Here is an 18866-nt window from a genome sequence, read left to right on the forward strand (position 1 = left end):
CAGTCCGTAAGCACACATGATTGTATTTTTTTATGGCAAAAATAAAATAAAATTATAAATTAAAAATACCAACCCCCCCTCCTCCCCAAACCATTGCTGACTGTGGGAACTTCACACTGGATTTCAAGCAACTTGGATTTTGCTCCTCTCCAGCCTTCCTCCAGACTCTAGCGTCTTGATGTTACGGCGTGTGCACAGTCAGCTGCTGTTTCATCAGCACGCGCCGCAGGACACGCCCATACACGCTCTGCTTCTGCTGCCATGCACCAGCACAGCTGTGCGCAATCATCAATTGACACACCTGCTGCTGATGACACCACTCCCCATAAAAGCCAGCGTGTCCAGAGAACCAACGCTGGAACGTAGTCTCTGCTTGCAGTAAGCTTTCGTCTCTGGCTCCTCACCTTTGTTTGCTCGCTCCAAGTGACCTTTTGCCCTCGTGCTCATTTGTCCTTGTCGCTTCTCTAGTTTTCCCCAGAATTCCCTCCGTTGCCTTGGAAGTGAGCTGTGCGCCTCACTTCTCTGGACCCCTCTGGATTCTGACTGCCTCCCTCGATCCTCTACCCCCACTTTGGACTCGGACCTCTTGACGCCCGTCTCAGCCCCACGGACCCCCGCTTGTATCACGGATTCTCCTACCTGCCTCGCCCTACTGAACTGGTCGCCTTCTCACTCAACACGCACTTACAACAACCACTGGTAATATTCATTGTAACGCTTCACATAGTCCTGCAAACATACACAGAAGTACATACACACTCCACCGCATCATCAAGCTCAAATAAAACTGTTGAGCTTTATTCCTGTTGCTGTGTTGTCTCCTTCCCCGCCGAACATAACAGTACATTCCAGCCATGTCGGAACCAGACGGCACAAGCAGATCCAAGTCCGCGCCCCTTCCCCGACCCCCCACGGCTCCTGACCTCTCGTCCATGCACACTGCGATCCAGGAACACCACTCGTTTTTCGAACCTGGAATACAAGCTTGATGTCGCCTTTGCTAGCCTGCTGGCTAGACTGGAAAACCTTAGTCCAAGTCTTGCTCCTCCACCTGTGCCGAGTTACAATGCTCCGGCAGCCGCCACCTCCGGGAGCCCCTCCTACGCCCGGGAACCCAAGATATCCAGCCACAGTCCCTTTGAGGGGGACTTTGAACTTTGTCAGGGTTTTTTGGTTCAGTGTGAACTCATTTTTAAGCACCAACCATCTCGCTATGCTTCTGATGGAACGAAGATTGCATTTGTGTTTTCGTTGCTCTCTGGACAGGCTCTCAAGTGGGCCACCGCAGCAGTAGACAAAACTTTGGGGCTGAGCACCAACTATGCTGCTTTTCGAACGGAGTTCCAGGCTGTGTTTGATCACCCCGTGGACGGGGGGATGCTGCTTCCCGACTGCACTCCATCCGACAGGGTTCCCGCTCGGTTGCGGCCTACACCCTCGAGTTCCGCACTCTGGCGGCCGACAGCGAGTGGGGAGACAAGGCGCTCCAGAGTGCATTCAGGAGAGGACTGAGTGACGAAATCAAGGACGGTTTGCTGAGGGACCGACCTACCTCGTGTCGAGCCCTCATCGACCTGCCTCTCTTATTTGACGAAAGACTCAGTGAACGAGCAACAGAGAGAGCGCAGGCTTCTGCTAGCTTTCCAGCTAGCTCACCTCCGAGACCCAAGTTTCGACCTGTCGACCATGCCGCTGTGTTTCGGCCTACACCTCCGTACATGCCAGCAGCAACTGTGGAACCCATGCAGCTGGGCAGGTCACGCCTGGAGGTGGCAGAGAGGGAAAGGAGATTCAGGCAGCGTCTTTGACTCTACTGCGGACTGGCTGGTCACCTAATCCGGAGCTGCCCGACGAGGCCAAAAGACCAGGCTTGCCAGCAAGGGGGTTCCTGGTGAGCCACACAACTGTTCCCCAAATCAAGAGAGACCCAGGCATTCTCTTTCCTGCATCCCTGTCATGGAGTTCTAGGACTCTGACCGTGGGGGCCTACCTGGATTCCGGAGCAGACGAAAGTTTTATTGATCACGAGTTTGCTCGCCAAGCAGGAATAACCCTCATTCCACTGGAGACTTTCCTGCCGGCACAAACTCTGGATGGACATCCCCTCGGGCACATCAAGCACCGCACCGAACACCTGTGTCTGACCCTCTCGGGGAATCACACCGAGACCATCAGCCTCTGGGTGCTCGACGCTCCCGTCGCCCCGCTTGTCCTCGGGCGATCTTGGCTACGACAGCACGACCCTCACATATCCTGGTCCACGGGCAAGGTCCTTGCATGGAGCACTGCCTGCCACGCTAACTGCCTAAGGTCGGCAGTTCCCCCAGCCTGCAGGGTCAAGCCCACCTCACCTCCCACTGATCTCTCCTGTGTTCCCACTGCTTATCATGACCTTTCAGCAGTATTTGACAAGGTACGTGCACTGTCTCTTCCCCCCGCATAGACCTTATGACTGCGCCATCAACCTGATTCCCAACGCTGTCCTTCCCTCCAGCAGACTTTACAATCTGTCTCTACCGGAGAAAAAGGCCATGAAGGACTATATCACAGAATCCCTCGCCTCAGGTATCATCACCCCCTCCAAGTCCCCGGTGGCAGCAGGCTTCTTCTTCGTGGGAAAAAGGGACGGTTCCTTGAGGCCTTGCATTGATTACAGACAATTAAACTGCATTACTATCAAGAATAAATATCCCCTACCTCTGCTGAGCTCCTCTTTTGAGCCCCTTGCTCCTGCCTCTATTTTCCCCAAGCTTGATCTCCGAAATGCCTATCACCTGGTGCGAATCAAAGAGGGTGATGAATGGAAGACAGCCTTCAACACCCATCTCGGACACTTCGAGTACAGGGTGATGCCATTCGGCCTTACAAACGCACCGGCTGTTTTCCAGGCCTTCGTCAATGACGTTTTACGGGACATGTTAGACCATTTCGTTGTCGTGTACCTCGATGACATTTAGATTTTTTCCCAGAACCTGCAGGAGCACCAACGACATGTCCGCCTGGTCCTACAACGCCTGCTGGAGAACAGGTTGTTCGTCAAAGCTGAAAAGTGTGAGTTCCACGCACCTTCAGTGGGAAATTTTTGGGCTTTGTTGTTGAGAAGGGCCACATAAGAGCGGACCCTAAGAAGATTGAGGCGGTACTGGAGTGGCCCCAACCCACCACCTGTACGGAACTAAGACGGTTCCTGGGATTTGCCGGATTTTATCAACGTTTCATCAGGGATTTCAGCAAGGTAGCTGCACCTCTCCACACACTCACTTCTACCAGTATTCCTTTTCAGTGGACCAGGGAGGCCAGAGACACCTTTAGAAGACTGAAGAGGAGTTTTGTCTCTTCCCCGGTCCTTGTCCATCCTGACACGGACAACTCCTTCATCGTGGAGGTGGATGCGTCGGATTCTGGGATTGGAGCAGTGCTCTCCCAACGCTCCCGTAAGGACAACCTTGTACACCCTTGTGCATTCTTTTCTAGGCGCCTCTCTCCAGCTGAACGGAATTACGATGCCGGTAACAGAGAACTACTAGCTGTTCATGAGGCCTTGGCGGCGTGGAGACACTGGTTGGAGGGAGCGAAACACCAGTTTCAGGTCTTGACGGACCATCGCAACCTTCTCCACGTTCGTTCCGCCAGGAAGCTTAACGACCGTCAGGCTCGCTGGGCCAATTTTTTCAGCCCTTTTGATTATAAGCTCTCGTTTAGGCCAGGCTCCAGGAACACAAAGGCCGACGCCCTCTCCCGGCAGTTCTCGGAGGAGCCCACTTGTTCGCCTACAGCGGAACCCATCCTTCCTCCTGCTTGGATAGTGGGCATGGTCACTTGGGAGGTGGAGGAACAGATAAAGACCGCCCTGCGGTCTAATCCGGCACCAGGTGAAGGCCCGCCCAACAAGCTGTTTGTTCCCCGTGAGTTCCGATCTAAGGTGCTGGATTGGGGGAATTCCAGCATCTTCTCCTGCCATCCGGGGTTTCAACACTCACTATCATTCATCCGACGGCGGTTCTGGTGGCCGTCTATGGCATCGGACACCCGTGAGTTTATCGCCGCTTACCATATGCTCCCGCAATAAAGCTTCCCACAGACCTCTGGCGGGCCTCCTGTGCCCACTACCTGTCCCCGGCCGTCCCTGGTCCCACATCGCGTTGGACTTCATGACGGGATTCCCCGTGTCCCGAGGTAACACAACTATCCTTACCATTGTCGATCGATTCTCGAAGGCTGCACATTTTGTTCCCCTCCCCAAGCTTCCCTCCTCCTCCGAGACTGCTGACCTCCTTGCACTGCACATTGTAAAGCAACATGGTATCCCGGTGGATATTGTTTCGGATCGTGGTCCCCAGTTCACTTACCGGGTGTGGAAGTCGTTTTGCAAGGGGATTGGGGCTACGGTCAGTCTCACCTCTGGGTATCATCCCCAGAGCAACGGACAAGCGGAGAGGGCCAACCAATGCGTGGAGACCATGTTGCGTTGTGTTGCCGCTCGCCAGCCCGCCTCCTGGAGCAAGTACTTGCCTTGGGTCGAGTACGCTTATAACTCTATGAAGAGCTCGGCCACCGGCATATCTCCCTTTGAATGTTCCCTGGGCTATCAGCCTCCTATGTTCTCCCAACAGGAGGTCGAAGCAGCAGTTCCATCCACTAGAGCCCACATCAAACGCTGCCATAAAATTTGGAGGACCGCCCGGGATGCACTCTTGAAAGCCTCCGAAAGAATGCGCCGTAGTGCCAACAGGCGCCGCATCCCGGAACCATCATACCAACCTGGACAAAAGGTGATGTTACACGCCAAGGACCTCCATCTCCAGGTACCCTCCCGGAAATTGGCACCTCGCTGTATCGGGCCATATTCTGTGGAGGCCATTGTCAATCCTGCCTCCATAAGACTGTCTCTCCCACCTAAAGAGTCACCCTGTGTTCCATGTTTCACAGCTAAAACCAGTAGCAGGAAGCTCCTTTTCACCCCCTGCCCCTACCCCCCCTCCTCCTAGGATCCTCGAGAGTGGTGACCCAGTATGGCCAGTCAAGGAGATCTTCAGGGTCCGTCGGCAGGGTAGGGGGCTAGTGTACCTGGTAGACTGGGAGGGCTATGGACCAGAGGACCGATCATGGGTACCGGCCTCCTATCTTGCGGACCCCTCACTGTTGAAAGATTTCTACCGGGCTCACCCTGAGGCTCCCCGTAGCTCGTCAGGAGCCTCGCATAAGGAGGGGGCCACTGTTACGGCGCGTGCACAGTCAGCTGCTGTTTCATCAGCATGCACCGCAGGACACGCCCATACACGCTCTGCTTCTGCTGCGCAATCATCAATCGACACACCTGCTGCTGATGACACCACTCCCCATAAAAGCCAGCGTGTCCAGAGAACCAACGCTGGAACGTAGTCTCTGCTTGAAGTAAGCTTTCGTCTCTGGCTCCTCACCTTTGTTTGCTCGCTTCAAGTGACCTTTTGACCTCGTGCTCATTTGTCCTTGTCGCTTCTCTTGTTTTCCCCAGAATTCCCTCCGTCGCCTTGGAAGTGAGCTGTGCGCCTCACTTCTCTGGACCCCTCTGGATTCTAACCGCCTCCCTCGATCCTCGACCCCCAATTTGGACTCGGACCTCTTGATGCCCCTCTCAGCCCCACGGAACCCTGCTTGTATCACGGATTCTCCTACCTGCCTCACCCTACTGAACTGGTCGCCTTCTCACTAAACACGCACTTACAACAACCACAACAACCACTGGTAATATTCATTGTAACGCTTCACATAGTCCTGCAAACATACACAGTAGCATACACACTCCACCGCATCATCAAGCTCAAATAAAACTGTTGAGCTGTATTCCTGTTGCTGTGTCGTCTCCTTCCCCGCCGAACATAACACTTGACTTCCAAATGAAATACAAAACTTGCTTTCGTCTGAAAACAGGACTCTGGACCACTCTGCAACTGTCCAGTGCTTCTTTTCCATAGCCCAAGTCAGACGCTTCTAGAGATTTTAGAGCACTACATGCTTCCATCTGTTGAAAAGCTTTATGGAGATGATGATTTCATTTTCCAGCATGATCTGGCATCTGCCCACAGTGCCAAAACCACCAGTAATTGGTGTACTGACCATGGCATTACTGTCCTCGATTGGCCTGCCAACTCCCCTGACCTGAACCCCATAGAGAATTTGTGGGGTATTGTGAAGAAGAAGCTAAAAGACACCAGACCCAATAATGCAAATGAGCTAAAGGCCGCTATTGAAGCCTCCTGGGCATCCATAACACCTCAGCAACGCCACAGGCTGATTGCCTCCATGCCACGCCGCATTGATGCAGTAATCCGTGAAAAAGGATTCCCAACCAAGCATTAATTGTGCATTAATTGACATTTTCAAATGTTTGATTTTTTTTTTGCAGTTATAAATCTTTTTTTTTTTACTTGGTGTGAGGAAATATTCTAATTTTTTGAGATATGATTTTTGAGTTTTCTTAAGCTACTGCACGATTGCAAAAGCCACAATAAATACTAACGACACAAAGTCATTTGATGAGAAATAAATAAATAACAAAAAGATGGATGAAGGAGGCTATGGAAATTAGGAAGTGAGGGGCCAACATCATCAACAGGCATGAGGGTGTCATACATGCTTTTGCATACCTGGGACTCTGTACATCATTGGCGACACAAAGGCGGATAACAGATACCATATGGCTGGGCCAGGGAACTTTATTTAGCAGGAAATGTTACTGTTAAAATGTTGGTTACTTACTGTACTTGTATTGAACATTGCTTGCATGTTTAAAATGTGAGCAGAAAATGTTTCCTCTTTTTAATTCAACCTAAAGTGTTGGTTGCACTTAATTTCAAATAAGATGTGAATTTATTGGCCATTAACTGTTGTTAACTTATTTGTTTGTATCTATAGTTAATTTATACATAATTCATTTACAAGAAACAACAGGAATATAGGGAACTTCACCTACAGTGTTCAGTATTGAGTATTTATTTCAGTCACACTGCTTGATTTGTTTTGCTAAAAAGTTACTGAATCGATATCAACTTACTGAATCGTTTTGTATCATTCTAAAGAATTTATAATGTCCCTGAATTATATCTGCAACTACAAATATCAAATTGTTGTTAAAACAGATCATTACAACCCTACTACGGTGACTATGGAAGAGGAGATAGAAGAATGGCAGTTATTTTATAATTACTTCTTTGCTCATAAAATTAAGCAACCAGTTTTTAAGTTATCATGGACCAGGATAACAAAAACATACAATTAAGTGATCAAAATAATAGTCTGACATTCCTTTATCCACACTGTCTACACTACCGTTCAAAAGTTTGGGGTCACCCAAACAATTTTGTGGAGTAGCCTTAATTTCTAAGAACAAGAATAGACTGTCGAGTTTCAGATGAAAGTTCTCTTTTTCTGGCCATTTTGAGCGTTTTATTGACCCCACAAATGTGATGCTCCAGAAACTCAACCTGCTCAAAGGAAGGTCAGTTTTGTAGCTTCTGTAACGAGCTAAACTGTTTTCAGATGTGTGAACATGATTGCACAAGGGTTTTCTAATCATCAATTAGCCTTCTGAGCCAATGAGCAAACACATTGTACCATTAGAACACTGGAGTGATAGTTGCTGGAAATGGGCCTCTATACACCTATGTAGATATTGCACTAAAAACCAGACATTTGCAGCTAGAATAGTCATTTACCACATTAGCAATGTATAGAGTGTATTTCTTTAAAGTTAAGACTAGTTTAAAGTTATCTTCATTGAAAAGTACAGTGCTTTTCCTTCAAAAATAAGGACATTTCAATGTGACCCCAAACTTTTGAACGGTAGTGTATGTGGAAAAATTAGCTCTAATTCTATAGATAACGTCACACCAAGAAGGGGCGGCAGCATATCAAGTTAGTTATTTACTGATTACTCTGTAACTAACTGATATTTTAGGAAACGACAGCCATATTCATTCTCAGGGGCAAAAAATACATAAAGAGAATGTGTTGGTGACATTTTGATCATCTGGACACTATGGGTCCTTTAATGTTACGTTGTTGTATGTGATAAATGGCGTCTAGATGTTTTTATAATCATTGCAGCCTTTGGTGCAATGATAAAAATGGCAGTAAAAACAAACCAAGTTAACCAAGCCATCATGATTCTGAGTGGGAGAAAGCTGCATGACAACTATGATAACAGTACACGAGTGGCCGCTATCCAAGTCCTTCCGCTTTGTTCCTCCTACTCCCATCATCATTTCAACTATCCTCGGGCCCTCTCTTGCCTTATTTCCACTCGTCTGTTGGCTTTTTTTTTATTGCTCTGCCTGCTCTCCAGTGCTTTTTTGTCTTTTAATAGTGACTGAATCATCAGTAGTAGGTACCATGGCGATGACAAAGCCTGTCTTCTCCTGGCCTCTGAGGTTTAAAAAAGAAAAAGAAAAGTTTGGGCTTTAGGAGCCTAAGGGGCCGTGGAAGAAAGCTGCCAAGGTAAGTTGTAGGTGTTGTTGGCCAGCATGACAGCAACGTTTGACCTGTGGGGACTGGTCGCAAGATAGCCTCCATCGCATGTAATATTTAGGAAGGAGACGATTATGTAACCTAGCAGACAAACATAATGCAACATAAAAATGAAGTCAAAATTGTGCATTGTTTGTATTTAAATGTCTTTCCATTCTTTTTACGTGGTACCTTGGTTTTCATTCCAAAAAGTCAGACCAAGACCAAATCGGACGAAAACCAAACAACATTTTTAACAAAATAAATTATTTAAGTCAAAATAAATTGTTCCACACACAAACATATCAACACAAAAAACATTGTATAGAAAATAATTACAGTTTTACACACATAAAACAATTAACATTCAACATTAATTTCACCTAATATTAAAATGTGTTGTTGGTGAAGACAGAGATGACGGAGAAAACGCCTTCATACTTGACGACTTCTTTCTTAAACTCAATAGTTTTTTTTCTTTATTAAAGTACTGGCACTCACAACATTCTTTGGTGCCATGTTGGCTTATTTTGCAGTTGTACTTCATAAAAAAAGCACAAAGGCTGCGTCACCGATGGGTGATGTTCTTTGTTTGGGCACTTGATTCCACAAAATGATACAAACGGATTACCGGTAGTTTGTTACGTGCAGTGTTCGGGCATACAAAAACCAGGACAAACTTTACATAAAAAAACGGAATTATATGAAAAATGGGGCTTATGAAAACCGAGGTACCGCAGTATTATCTAATTAATGTAGTATTATTATACATTCTTTACTGATTTTTTACCAAACAATGTTTAACTCTGGTTTATTTACTGAATAAGCCAGCTGCAAACTCTTAACATTTTACAGTACTTTTCCATTAAATTTCACTCAAGTTTTGTTGTCACATTTTATAAGCATTTTAAAACTTAAAAAAAAAATCGAATTTAAATGTTCTTTAAAGGTTCTTAAAGCCAGTATCCAAATAAATACTGATTTCTGACCATGTGCATATATTTTAAATAAAATCAGTTCATTATGAAATATTTGTTTAATAAAATGTGGGTATCCATTAAAACCTAGATCAGCAAACTTTTCTGATTTAATTCATAATTTTTTTCCATTCAATTGCACCTCAGAATGTATTAGACAAAATGTACAAAAATAAAAATCAATAGGACTAATATTAAAAATAAATAAATAATAAAACACATGCATGCAATCAAAACTAAATGCATTTTGTTGGAGGTACAGTAATTATGCAAGTATAAGCGTGCATAAGTGCGTGCACATGTTTATGGATGTGCATGAGTGTGTGTCACATGCCACAAAAAACTAAGTAAATTGTTGTGAAAGGCCAGGGAGACATGCACATGCACAAATGAAGCGCTCCCTTCTTGACAGAGGTGACATTTGAGCAGCCAGCTGGTATGACTAATCATTCATGATGAAGTCACAAAATCTATGTGTGCTCCCCACAATTCCCTTCTCCCACATCATGTCTTCGCTACCGAAATGTCAGCCTTTCAATATGGCCGCCATCCTCTGTTGTCATTTGCAGTAAGTCTTTAAAGCACTAAATGGCGCCTCGTTAAGTCAAAGGGTTTCCATAACATCTATCCATCTTTGTTTAACAGCTGTTATCAATCACTGTTTCCTTACTATTTATTTACAACTATTGTGCCCTTCTGTTGTGATGCATCATAAACAGAAAGTGGTGGCCTTTCCACTGACTCGCACCAAATGACTGACTGAACAAACATCGCCTTTGTAACATTTGCCTGCTCAAAAATAAAGTTGCACGATCTAATATTTAATGTTGTTTGTATCTCTTGAATCCAGAAAAGTTAGGTACACATAATAATAATTGCATAATTGCTAAAACAATTCTAGGCTCACAGTAAACAAAGCAATACAGAATGAGTGGTAGAAAAATGAATAGAGCGAGGTTTCCAGGGCTGGCAAAATGAGCATGCTGATAACTCACAAGACCAGTTGATATGTGCATATTTCTCTCCAAGAATAATAATCAATTAGTTTGTGTTGATATCCTGACCATAACATTAGGAAAAATGTGTTTGAATATTTTTTGCTTCCATGTCTTAAAAACAATTCAATGAAAACCAATTGATTAAATTAATCTTTTAAACTTGGCCACAAAAAACCCTAACTATATATTTAAGGGACTTTAAAAGACAGCATAAAAAGTTCCCCTACCTTCCGGAATGAGTCATGCTCTCATGACACGGTCTTTTCAAAAGAAAATTTAAAAAAAGATGAATTAACTGATCCTTTTGGATGTTCACTTTCTCCATAGTGTACATGTGCGAGCGCCACATCAGAGCCAGCCAAATGTCGGCGGAGCGGCCAATTAGTTAAAGTGAACGGCACACATGGACACACACACAAACCTGTCTACCTGGTCTGACAAAGGCTGTGTACATACATTTACACTTGAACTAAGAAGCTCAGGCCAATAATTGGTCAATCAGGCAATGAAACTAGCTATTCAATCCTCGAACACGGATATCTTATGCTATTGTCGTGTTTCCACCAAGCGGTACAGTTCAGTTAGCGATGCTATGCTTTACAACAGACTGCACTGCGTCGAGCACCACCCATTCAGGTACCGTAAAACCGAGGTTTGGTACCCCACCGCAAGAAACATAAAATTAAACCACAACAGACTACATTTTAACCTACTAAAAGTTTAACCTAATCCATTTTGTGATGCTGTTTGATTTTAATGTTTCATATACAATAATCTTAAAGTGAATGAATCTTTTCTAGGGTGAAACTGTGGCCACCATAAATGCTTCCTTAGCTGTAGAGGCAGTATTTTAAGTGACTTTATTAACTGTGTAAAAAAGGTGTTCAGCATCATAAAAGTAAGGTAAACAACGACTATAAACAAGAAGGCATGTGCAGAGAGATACTGTCCCAAACAATGATTTTAAAGTGCATGAGAAACTAGAAAGCAAAACATAGCTGGTTTTGACCACACGGTCATTTGTTAACAAATATATCACCAACTGCAGCACAAAAGAAGCAATGTTGTAATCGCGGTGAGGGGAAAACTGCTCAGCCAGCATTATTACTGCTTCTAAATTGATTGTAAGCAAATAGATTGCCTACAGCCATAGCTATCCATATGCAAAAGCATGCAACATTTAAAGGGGAACTGCACTTTTTGGGGAATGTTTCCTAGTATTCACAATCCTTACGTAAGACAAAAACACATGTTTTTTTTTTTAATGCAAATAATTGTAAATAAATGCGATCAAAAGTCTGCTTACAATGGAGCTTATGGGAGCAGCTCTATTCTGCCCATAAAGCCCTTAAAATAACATCCAAACACCTTCAATAAGATTTTATATACATGATGTAAGCACATATGTAATGTAGTAACAGGCATATTTATAATAACATATAATATTTACGTATTCCGCTCATTTTAGGAATACGCGGCGCATTAATTTAAAAAACCCATCACACCGTTCGCTTTTTTTTCAAATACATCACAGATTAAAACTCACTGCAGACTTCATTAGAGCCAACAAACATAAAAAACATAGTTTACTGTCTGCTGTCATTAAGATGCCCACTGATAGAATCTTGTTATATTCCGGTTTAGATGAAGAATGACTCATAACACTCGTGAAGAAAAGGGGGGGTGGAACTAAGCGTGTTTTCGTGTCGTTTTTCACCATTTCTAGGTCAAAATTGGCTGTCAAAGCGTACCAACTGGTCGGATTACATCTTCATCCTTCTACTATCTAGGTGAGAGGCATGATTTAAGATCTACAATCAACTTCCACAAGCAGAAAAGCGAGAAAGCAGCCGACCAATCGATCATGTCAACATAGTAACACAAGCTTGTGATCACGTCACCACTATAAATAGTCTTTGTGCATTAGCGCTTATAATAACAATATCAGTAATTAATATTCAAGTCACAAAATGTAATTGAGTATTGTTGGCGCTTTATGGATGGTTATTTATTAGGTTTTATAAGCGCAATGGAGGACCTAGTATTGGCTCCGCTGTAAGCTGACTTTTATTTACATTTATTTATGAGTTAAAATGCATTAAAAAAATACATCCTTAGACTTAGACTTTGATTGATTGATTGAGACTTTTATTAGTACGTTGCACAGTGAAGTACATATTCCGTACAATTGACCACTAAATGGTAACACCCGAATAAGTTTTTCGGACTTAGACTTAGAAAATCTTTATTGTCCCCGAGGGGCAATTTGGTTTGCAGCAGTAGTTATTAAAAACAAGGTTCAACAGTAAAAACGACGTACAACAGTAAAAACAAGGTACAACAGTGAAAACAAGGCACAACAGTAAAAACAAGGTACAACAGTAAAACAAGGTACAAATACATAAAATACATACAACATACAAACCATCATGAAGGCATTGATCTAAAATCTAAAAGCATTTGTAATACAATAAAAACTAACCAACACACGTCGCTTCCCACTAAAGTGACTGCATAGCAGCTAAGCTTGTTTAAGAAGCTCATTTATAAAATCAACAGCTGAGGGAACAAAGGATCTTATGTATCTGTTGTTTTTGGCCTTTCTATTACTAGGGGCGTACCTGCATCCTGAGGGCAAGAGTCTAAACTCTGGGAAGAGAGGGTGCTGAGGGTTGACCAGAATGGCCTTTGCCTTCTGGATGACTCTGGCCTGATAGATCTGGTTCAGGGGGTTCAAGGTAGTGCCTATGGTCTTTTGGCACAACTTGATTATACCACCTAGTCTGTTTTTATTGGCCACACTGAGGTTACCAAAGCAGGAAGTGATAGAATAAGTTAAAATAGACTCGATACTAGATGAATAGAACATCCTCATCAGTGTCCTATCAACCTGAAAGCCCCTCAGTCTCCTCAAGAAAAACAGCCTCTGATTGGCCTTTTTGCAAATACGGTCAGTGTTGGCATCAAAGGTCAATTTATTGTCTAAAAATGTGCCCTGATACTCGTATTTACGGACTATCTCAACAGCAGAGCCATTCATGAGAATGGGTGCTGAGGCTTCGTTTGCTTCGTTTTATCGCCATTAAGCTCCAGGTACGAATCATCGCACCAAAACAGGACCGTGGTCTGACTCTTTGTCCTGCAGGAGGCTGACTATGACCGAGTCATCGGCAAACTTAGTGATGTACCTTGACTGAAGTGTGCTCTGACAGTCATTTGTATACAGTACAAACAGCAGGGGGGACAGGACCCGTCCCTGGGGTGATCTTGTGGAGCATAAGCGAGCGTCAGACAGTGTGCTATTAACACGGGTCCTCTGTGATCTTGAGGTGAGAAAGTCCACTAGCCAGCATATAGTACCAACGTCAATATTGGACATATTCAGCAGTCTACGAGCCAGAATGTGTGGCTGCATGCAGTCGAAAGCAGATGAAAAATCCACAAAGCATAAGCGTGCATGTGTTTTATTTCCATCTAGATGCCCAACAATAAGGTGTAGTAATGTTGCTATGGCATCATCCACACCTTTCCTGGGCTGATAAGCAAACTGTAGTGGGTCAATTGCATCCTGGGTCATGACCATTAAACTTTGCTTCACTATTTTCTCTAAGCTTTTCATCACCAGGGAGGTCAATGCCACAGGGCGTTAGTCATTCAGTTCCCTTGGTGATGGGACCTTTGAAACAGGTACTACAAGGGACTCCTTCCATAATTTGGGGACACAGTTCTGTGATAAAGACAGTTGGAAGATGTGAGAGAAAATGCCACATAAAAATAGACCACTTTCTTTAAGTAGTTTACCACTAATGCAGTCAGGCCCCTGGCTTTTCCTCACATTTGTCTGCTCAAATGTTCTCCAGACATCCATTTCATTAATCTGAATCTGACTGCTCACAGTGGCACCTCTGAATTCAGATAGTTCATTACTGAAATCATGAGAATCAAATCTCAAATAGAACTGATTTAACTCATCCGCTAGTACAGAATCAGGCTTGTGGGGGTTAGACAGACCTTTTTTGGAGTCTTGCATTCCGACCATGGACTTAATTTCCCTCCAAGCAGAGCGTGAACTACCATTTTTTTAGTTCTTCCTCTACCTTACCTTTATACTGTAGCTTGGCCATTTTCATCTCTTTTTTGACCAGCTTGTGAGCTTCTCTTTGTTTTCCAATATCACCCTGATAAAAAGCCAACTTTTTCAAGTTTAAGGAATTTTTAAGGGATTTGCTAACCCATGGCTTATTATTAGGGTATACTTTAATTATCTTCCTAGGGATAATCATTTCCTCACAAAACTTAATATAACTTGTCACAGTGTCACTCAGTTCGTTCAGGTCCTTACAAGAGTCTTTAAAAACATCCCAATTGGTGTTGTCATAGCAACCATATAGTTCACGAATAGAGCCTTCGGTCCACACAGCCACCTCCTTGTACTCCACTTTTCCTCTCTTGAGGGCCGGTTTATACACAGGGGCCAGGATGATGCTGTTGTGATCTGAGGAGCCTAATGGTGCTAGTCTGTAGGATTTGTAAGCGCCTTTTATGGTGCCATAGCACAGGTCCAGAATTTTTCCATGCCGAGTTGGGGAGGTTACATATTGGTAAAAGTGACCTAGGGACTTCTTAAGGCTACATGAATTAACATCTCCCAATAAAAAATGGGGGGCTTCGGGGCTGATACTTTGAAGACGGTGCACAAGTTTAACAATAGTGGATGTTGCCTCTCCCATATTAGCTCTGGGGTGGATGTACAAACCCCGTTTCCATATGAGTTGGGAAATTGTGTTAGATGTAAATATAAACAGAATACAATGATTTGCAAATATTTTTCAACCCATATTCAATTGAATGCACTACAAAGACAAGATATTTGATGTTCAAACTCATAAACTTTATTTTTTTTGCAAATTACAATTAACTTAGAATTTCATGGCTGCAACACGTGCCAAAGTAGTTGGGAAAGGGCATGTTCACCACTGTGTTACATGGCCTTTCCTTTTAACAACACTCAGTAAACGTTTGGGAACTGAGGAGACACATTTTTGAAGCTTCTCAGGTGGAATTCTTTCCCATTCTTGCTTGATGTACAGCTTAAGTTGTTCAACAGTCCGGGGGTCTCTGTTGTGGTATCTTAGGCTTCATAATGCGCAACACATTTTCAATGGGAGACAGGTCTGGACTACAGGCAGGCCAGTTTGGTACCAGGACTCTTTTACTATGAAGCCAAGTTGATGTAACACGTGGCTTGGCATTGTCTTGCTGAAACAAGCAGGGGCGTCCATGGTAACGTTGCTTGGATGGCAACATATGTTGCTCCAAAACCTGTATGTACCTTTCAGCATTAATGGCGCCTTCACAGATGTGTAAGTTACCCATGTCTTGGGCACTAATACACCCCCATACCATCACACATGATGGCTTTTCAACTTTGCGCCTATAACAATGCGGATGGTTCTTTTCCTCTTTGGTCCGGAGGACACAACGTCCACAGTTTCCAAAAACAATTTGAAATGTGGACTCGTCAGACCACAGAACACATTCCCACTTTGTATCAGTCCATCTTAGATGAGCTCAGGCCCAGCGAAGCCGACGGCGTTTCTGGGTGTTGTTGATAAACGGTTTCCGCCTTGCATAGGAGAGTTTTAACTTGCACTTACAGATGTAGCGACCAACTGTAGTTACTGACAGTGGGTTTCTAAAGTGTTCCTGAGCCCATGTGATGATATCCTTTACACACTGATGTCGCTTGTTGATGCAGTACAGCCTGGGGGATCGAAGGTCACGGGCTTAGCTGCTTATGTGCAGTGATTTCTCCAGATTCTCTGAACCCTTTGATGATATTACGGACCGTAGATGGTGAAATCCCTAAATTCCTTGCAATAGCTGGTTGAGAAATGTTTTTCTTAAACTCTTCAACAATTTGCTCACGCATTTGTTGACAAAGTGGTGACCCTCGCCCCATCCTTGTTTGTGAATGACTGAGCATTTCATGAAATCTACTTTTATACCCAATCATGGCACCCACCTGTTCCCAATTTGCCTGTTCACCTGTGGGACGTTCCAAATAAGTGTTTGATGAGCATTCCTCAACTTTATTAGTATTTATTGCCACCTTTCCCAACTTTTTTGTCACGTGTTGCAGGCATCAAATTCTAAATTTAATGATATTTGCAAAAAAAAAAAATGTTTATCAGTTTGAACATCAAATATGTTGTCTTTGTAGCATATTCAACTGAATATGGGTTGAAAATGATTTGCAAATGATTGTATTCCGTTTATATTTACATCTAACACAATTTCCCAACTCATATGGAAACGGGGTTTGTAGACAACTGTCATGAACAGCTGTGGGATTTCTCGCGGTAAATAAGACGGCCGCAGTGAGACACTTAAAAGTTCAATGTCGGGGCGACATATAGTTTCCCGCACCGTGACAGTCTTGCACCAGGCTGGGTTCACATACAAGCACACGCCTCCTCCCACTGTTTTACCTGTCAGCTGTGCGTCTCTGTCGAGCCGAAAAGGCTGCCCGAAACCAGTGATTTCCAGGTCCTGGTTCAAGTCGTGATCCTTTAACCACGTCTCTGTTAGTGCAATCACACAAGCGTTCCTGTATTCGGATATGCACTTTACATGAGCTTGAAGCTCATCTACTTTGTTCTTCAGTGATTGTGCGTTACTGAGGATGATGGAGGGAAGGGGTAAGCGGCGTAATCCAAGTCGGCAAAGCCGCTGTCGCACTCCTCCTCTCCGCCCTCGCTTCCTTGTCTAAACCGCTCCTCGCAACACCGTGCGCGGCTTCCTCGTACGTGCCGCCGCCCACCTCCGGTCTCGGACTCTTGGTTTGCAGATCTCCGGCGGAATGCCAGCTGGTAAGGTCCCGACTTTTGAGCCTCTACAGCGGATCAAAAAGTCACGACTGTATTGCAGTGAGTGGGGCTGCTGGCCGCTACACACGCTGTCAGTTCTCAGCTGTGACTGTCCCTCGGGCAACGCCATTCAGAGCTCCTCTCATTAGAGCCGCTCGGCCGCAAAGCCCGTGCGCTCATTAGCTCATGATGATAACACAAAACACTGATCGCACATGACAAACAGAATAAAACAAAAAGAAAAAGGACAAACAACAGAGCGACTACTTTTGCGTGTCGCTGCTCAGAGGCAGCGCTACTTCCGCATGACGTCACAGGACTGCCACGCCAGCCAGCACGTTAGCCGATGGCGAGTGTTTTTCAGAATGATTGTGAAAAATAGGCAAAATTCCAAAAAAATTGCAGTTCCCCTTTAAGGTATGTAATATATTCAATGTTATACTGTATATCGAATGACCCTACAGGTTTCATTTCTAAGTCTAAGGTTATCATCCCAAACTTACGTACCTGTCGGTCTTTCAGCACAGCCTCCGTCCATATATTCAATGTTATATATCGAATGACCCTACAGGTTCCATTTCTAAGGCTATGGTTATCATCACACAATCGCGTACCTGTCTGTATTTCAGCACAGCCTCCGTCCTGTAGAGCAGTAGCAGACGGACGTCGCTGTCTCGCAGGCTGAAGTTACTCTCCAGGATCTGTAGCACAGCGATGCGAGGACGCACAGGTAGAGACGCCTCACCGCAGAACGGACGCAACCAGGCCAGCAGGTCGTCGGATGTCACCGTATTGTCACTGAGGAGGTGTGTGTGTGAGCGTGTGTGAGACAGCATGCAGACGTTGATGCCACTCTAAAAAAGATCGACATGAATTAACTCCTACCCTTTCTGCACACTGTGGTGCACCGCCGTCACGATGGCCTCCAGCACCCTGAGGTCTTCCGTGTGACTCGTAAGGCCGTCGGAGTCGCCGCTGTATTACAAAACACCCGCACACACACAGAGAGAAAGGACAAAAGAAAATCACCACAATCATCTTACATAACACCTAATTAAGATAAGAGTTTCAAATTAACACAATGTCAAGGGACAACTGCTGAGGGGGAGACAATCAAAGGCTCTATTTTCAGGGACAGCCTTATTCAAAAATAAGGGAATAAACGTGTCTTGAAGCAATTAGATGTGTAGAATTATATTCTACTGCAAAGGAGTATTACGGCCGTAGTGAAAAGAGAAAGAAAATTACAAGAAAAAAACATCAACATCAAAATTAAAGTCATATTTTCAGAAGACAAAAACTTTCAATATTAAGACAATAAAGTCATAATTTTATGTAAAAAAAAAAACCTGCAATAATATAATGCCATATTTTTATGAGAAATGAAAAGTGCAGTATTATAGGAACAAAGCTTGTATTATATTTTGTATTTATTTTTTCTCCAATGTATAGTAATAAGGCAGCAGCAGTGTGTGTTCTGTATATGTTGCAAATAGGACTGCGATTGTTCACAATAGAAACTGAGGAAAAAAAGGTGA

At 44.2% G+C, this 18866-nt stretch overlaps 1 protein-coding gene across 2 annotated transcripts in view; it reads right to left on the minus strand.

Annotated features, from left to right (window-relative positions):
* The window catches only part of nbas (NBAS subunit of NRZ tethering complex), a 377112-nt gene that overhangs the window by 47429 nt on the left and 310817 nt on the right, over positions 1 to 18866 (minus strand). For both annotated transcript variants that reach the window (XM_062044717.1, XM_062044716.1), the window contains exons 48-49: positions 18214 to 18303; positions 17943 to 18126 (exon numbers count right to left, since the gene is read on the minus strand). In XM_062044717.1, the coding sequence (XP_061900701.1) occupies positions 17943 to 18126; positions 18214 to 18303 (274 nt within the window). The remainder of the gene's footprint in view (positions 1 to 17942; positions 18127 to 18213; positions 18304 to 18866) is intronic.

Source organism: Entelurus aequoreus, linkage group LG04 (assembly GCF_033978785.1).
Source record: "Entelurus aequoreus isolate RoL-2023_Sb linkage group LG04, RoL_Eaeq_v1.1, whole genome shotgun sequence".
NCBI lineage: Eukaryota > Metazoa > Chordata > Actinopteri > Syngnathiformes > Syngnathidae > Entelurus > Entelurus aequoreus.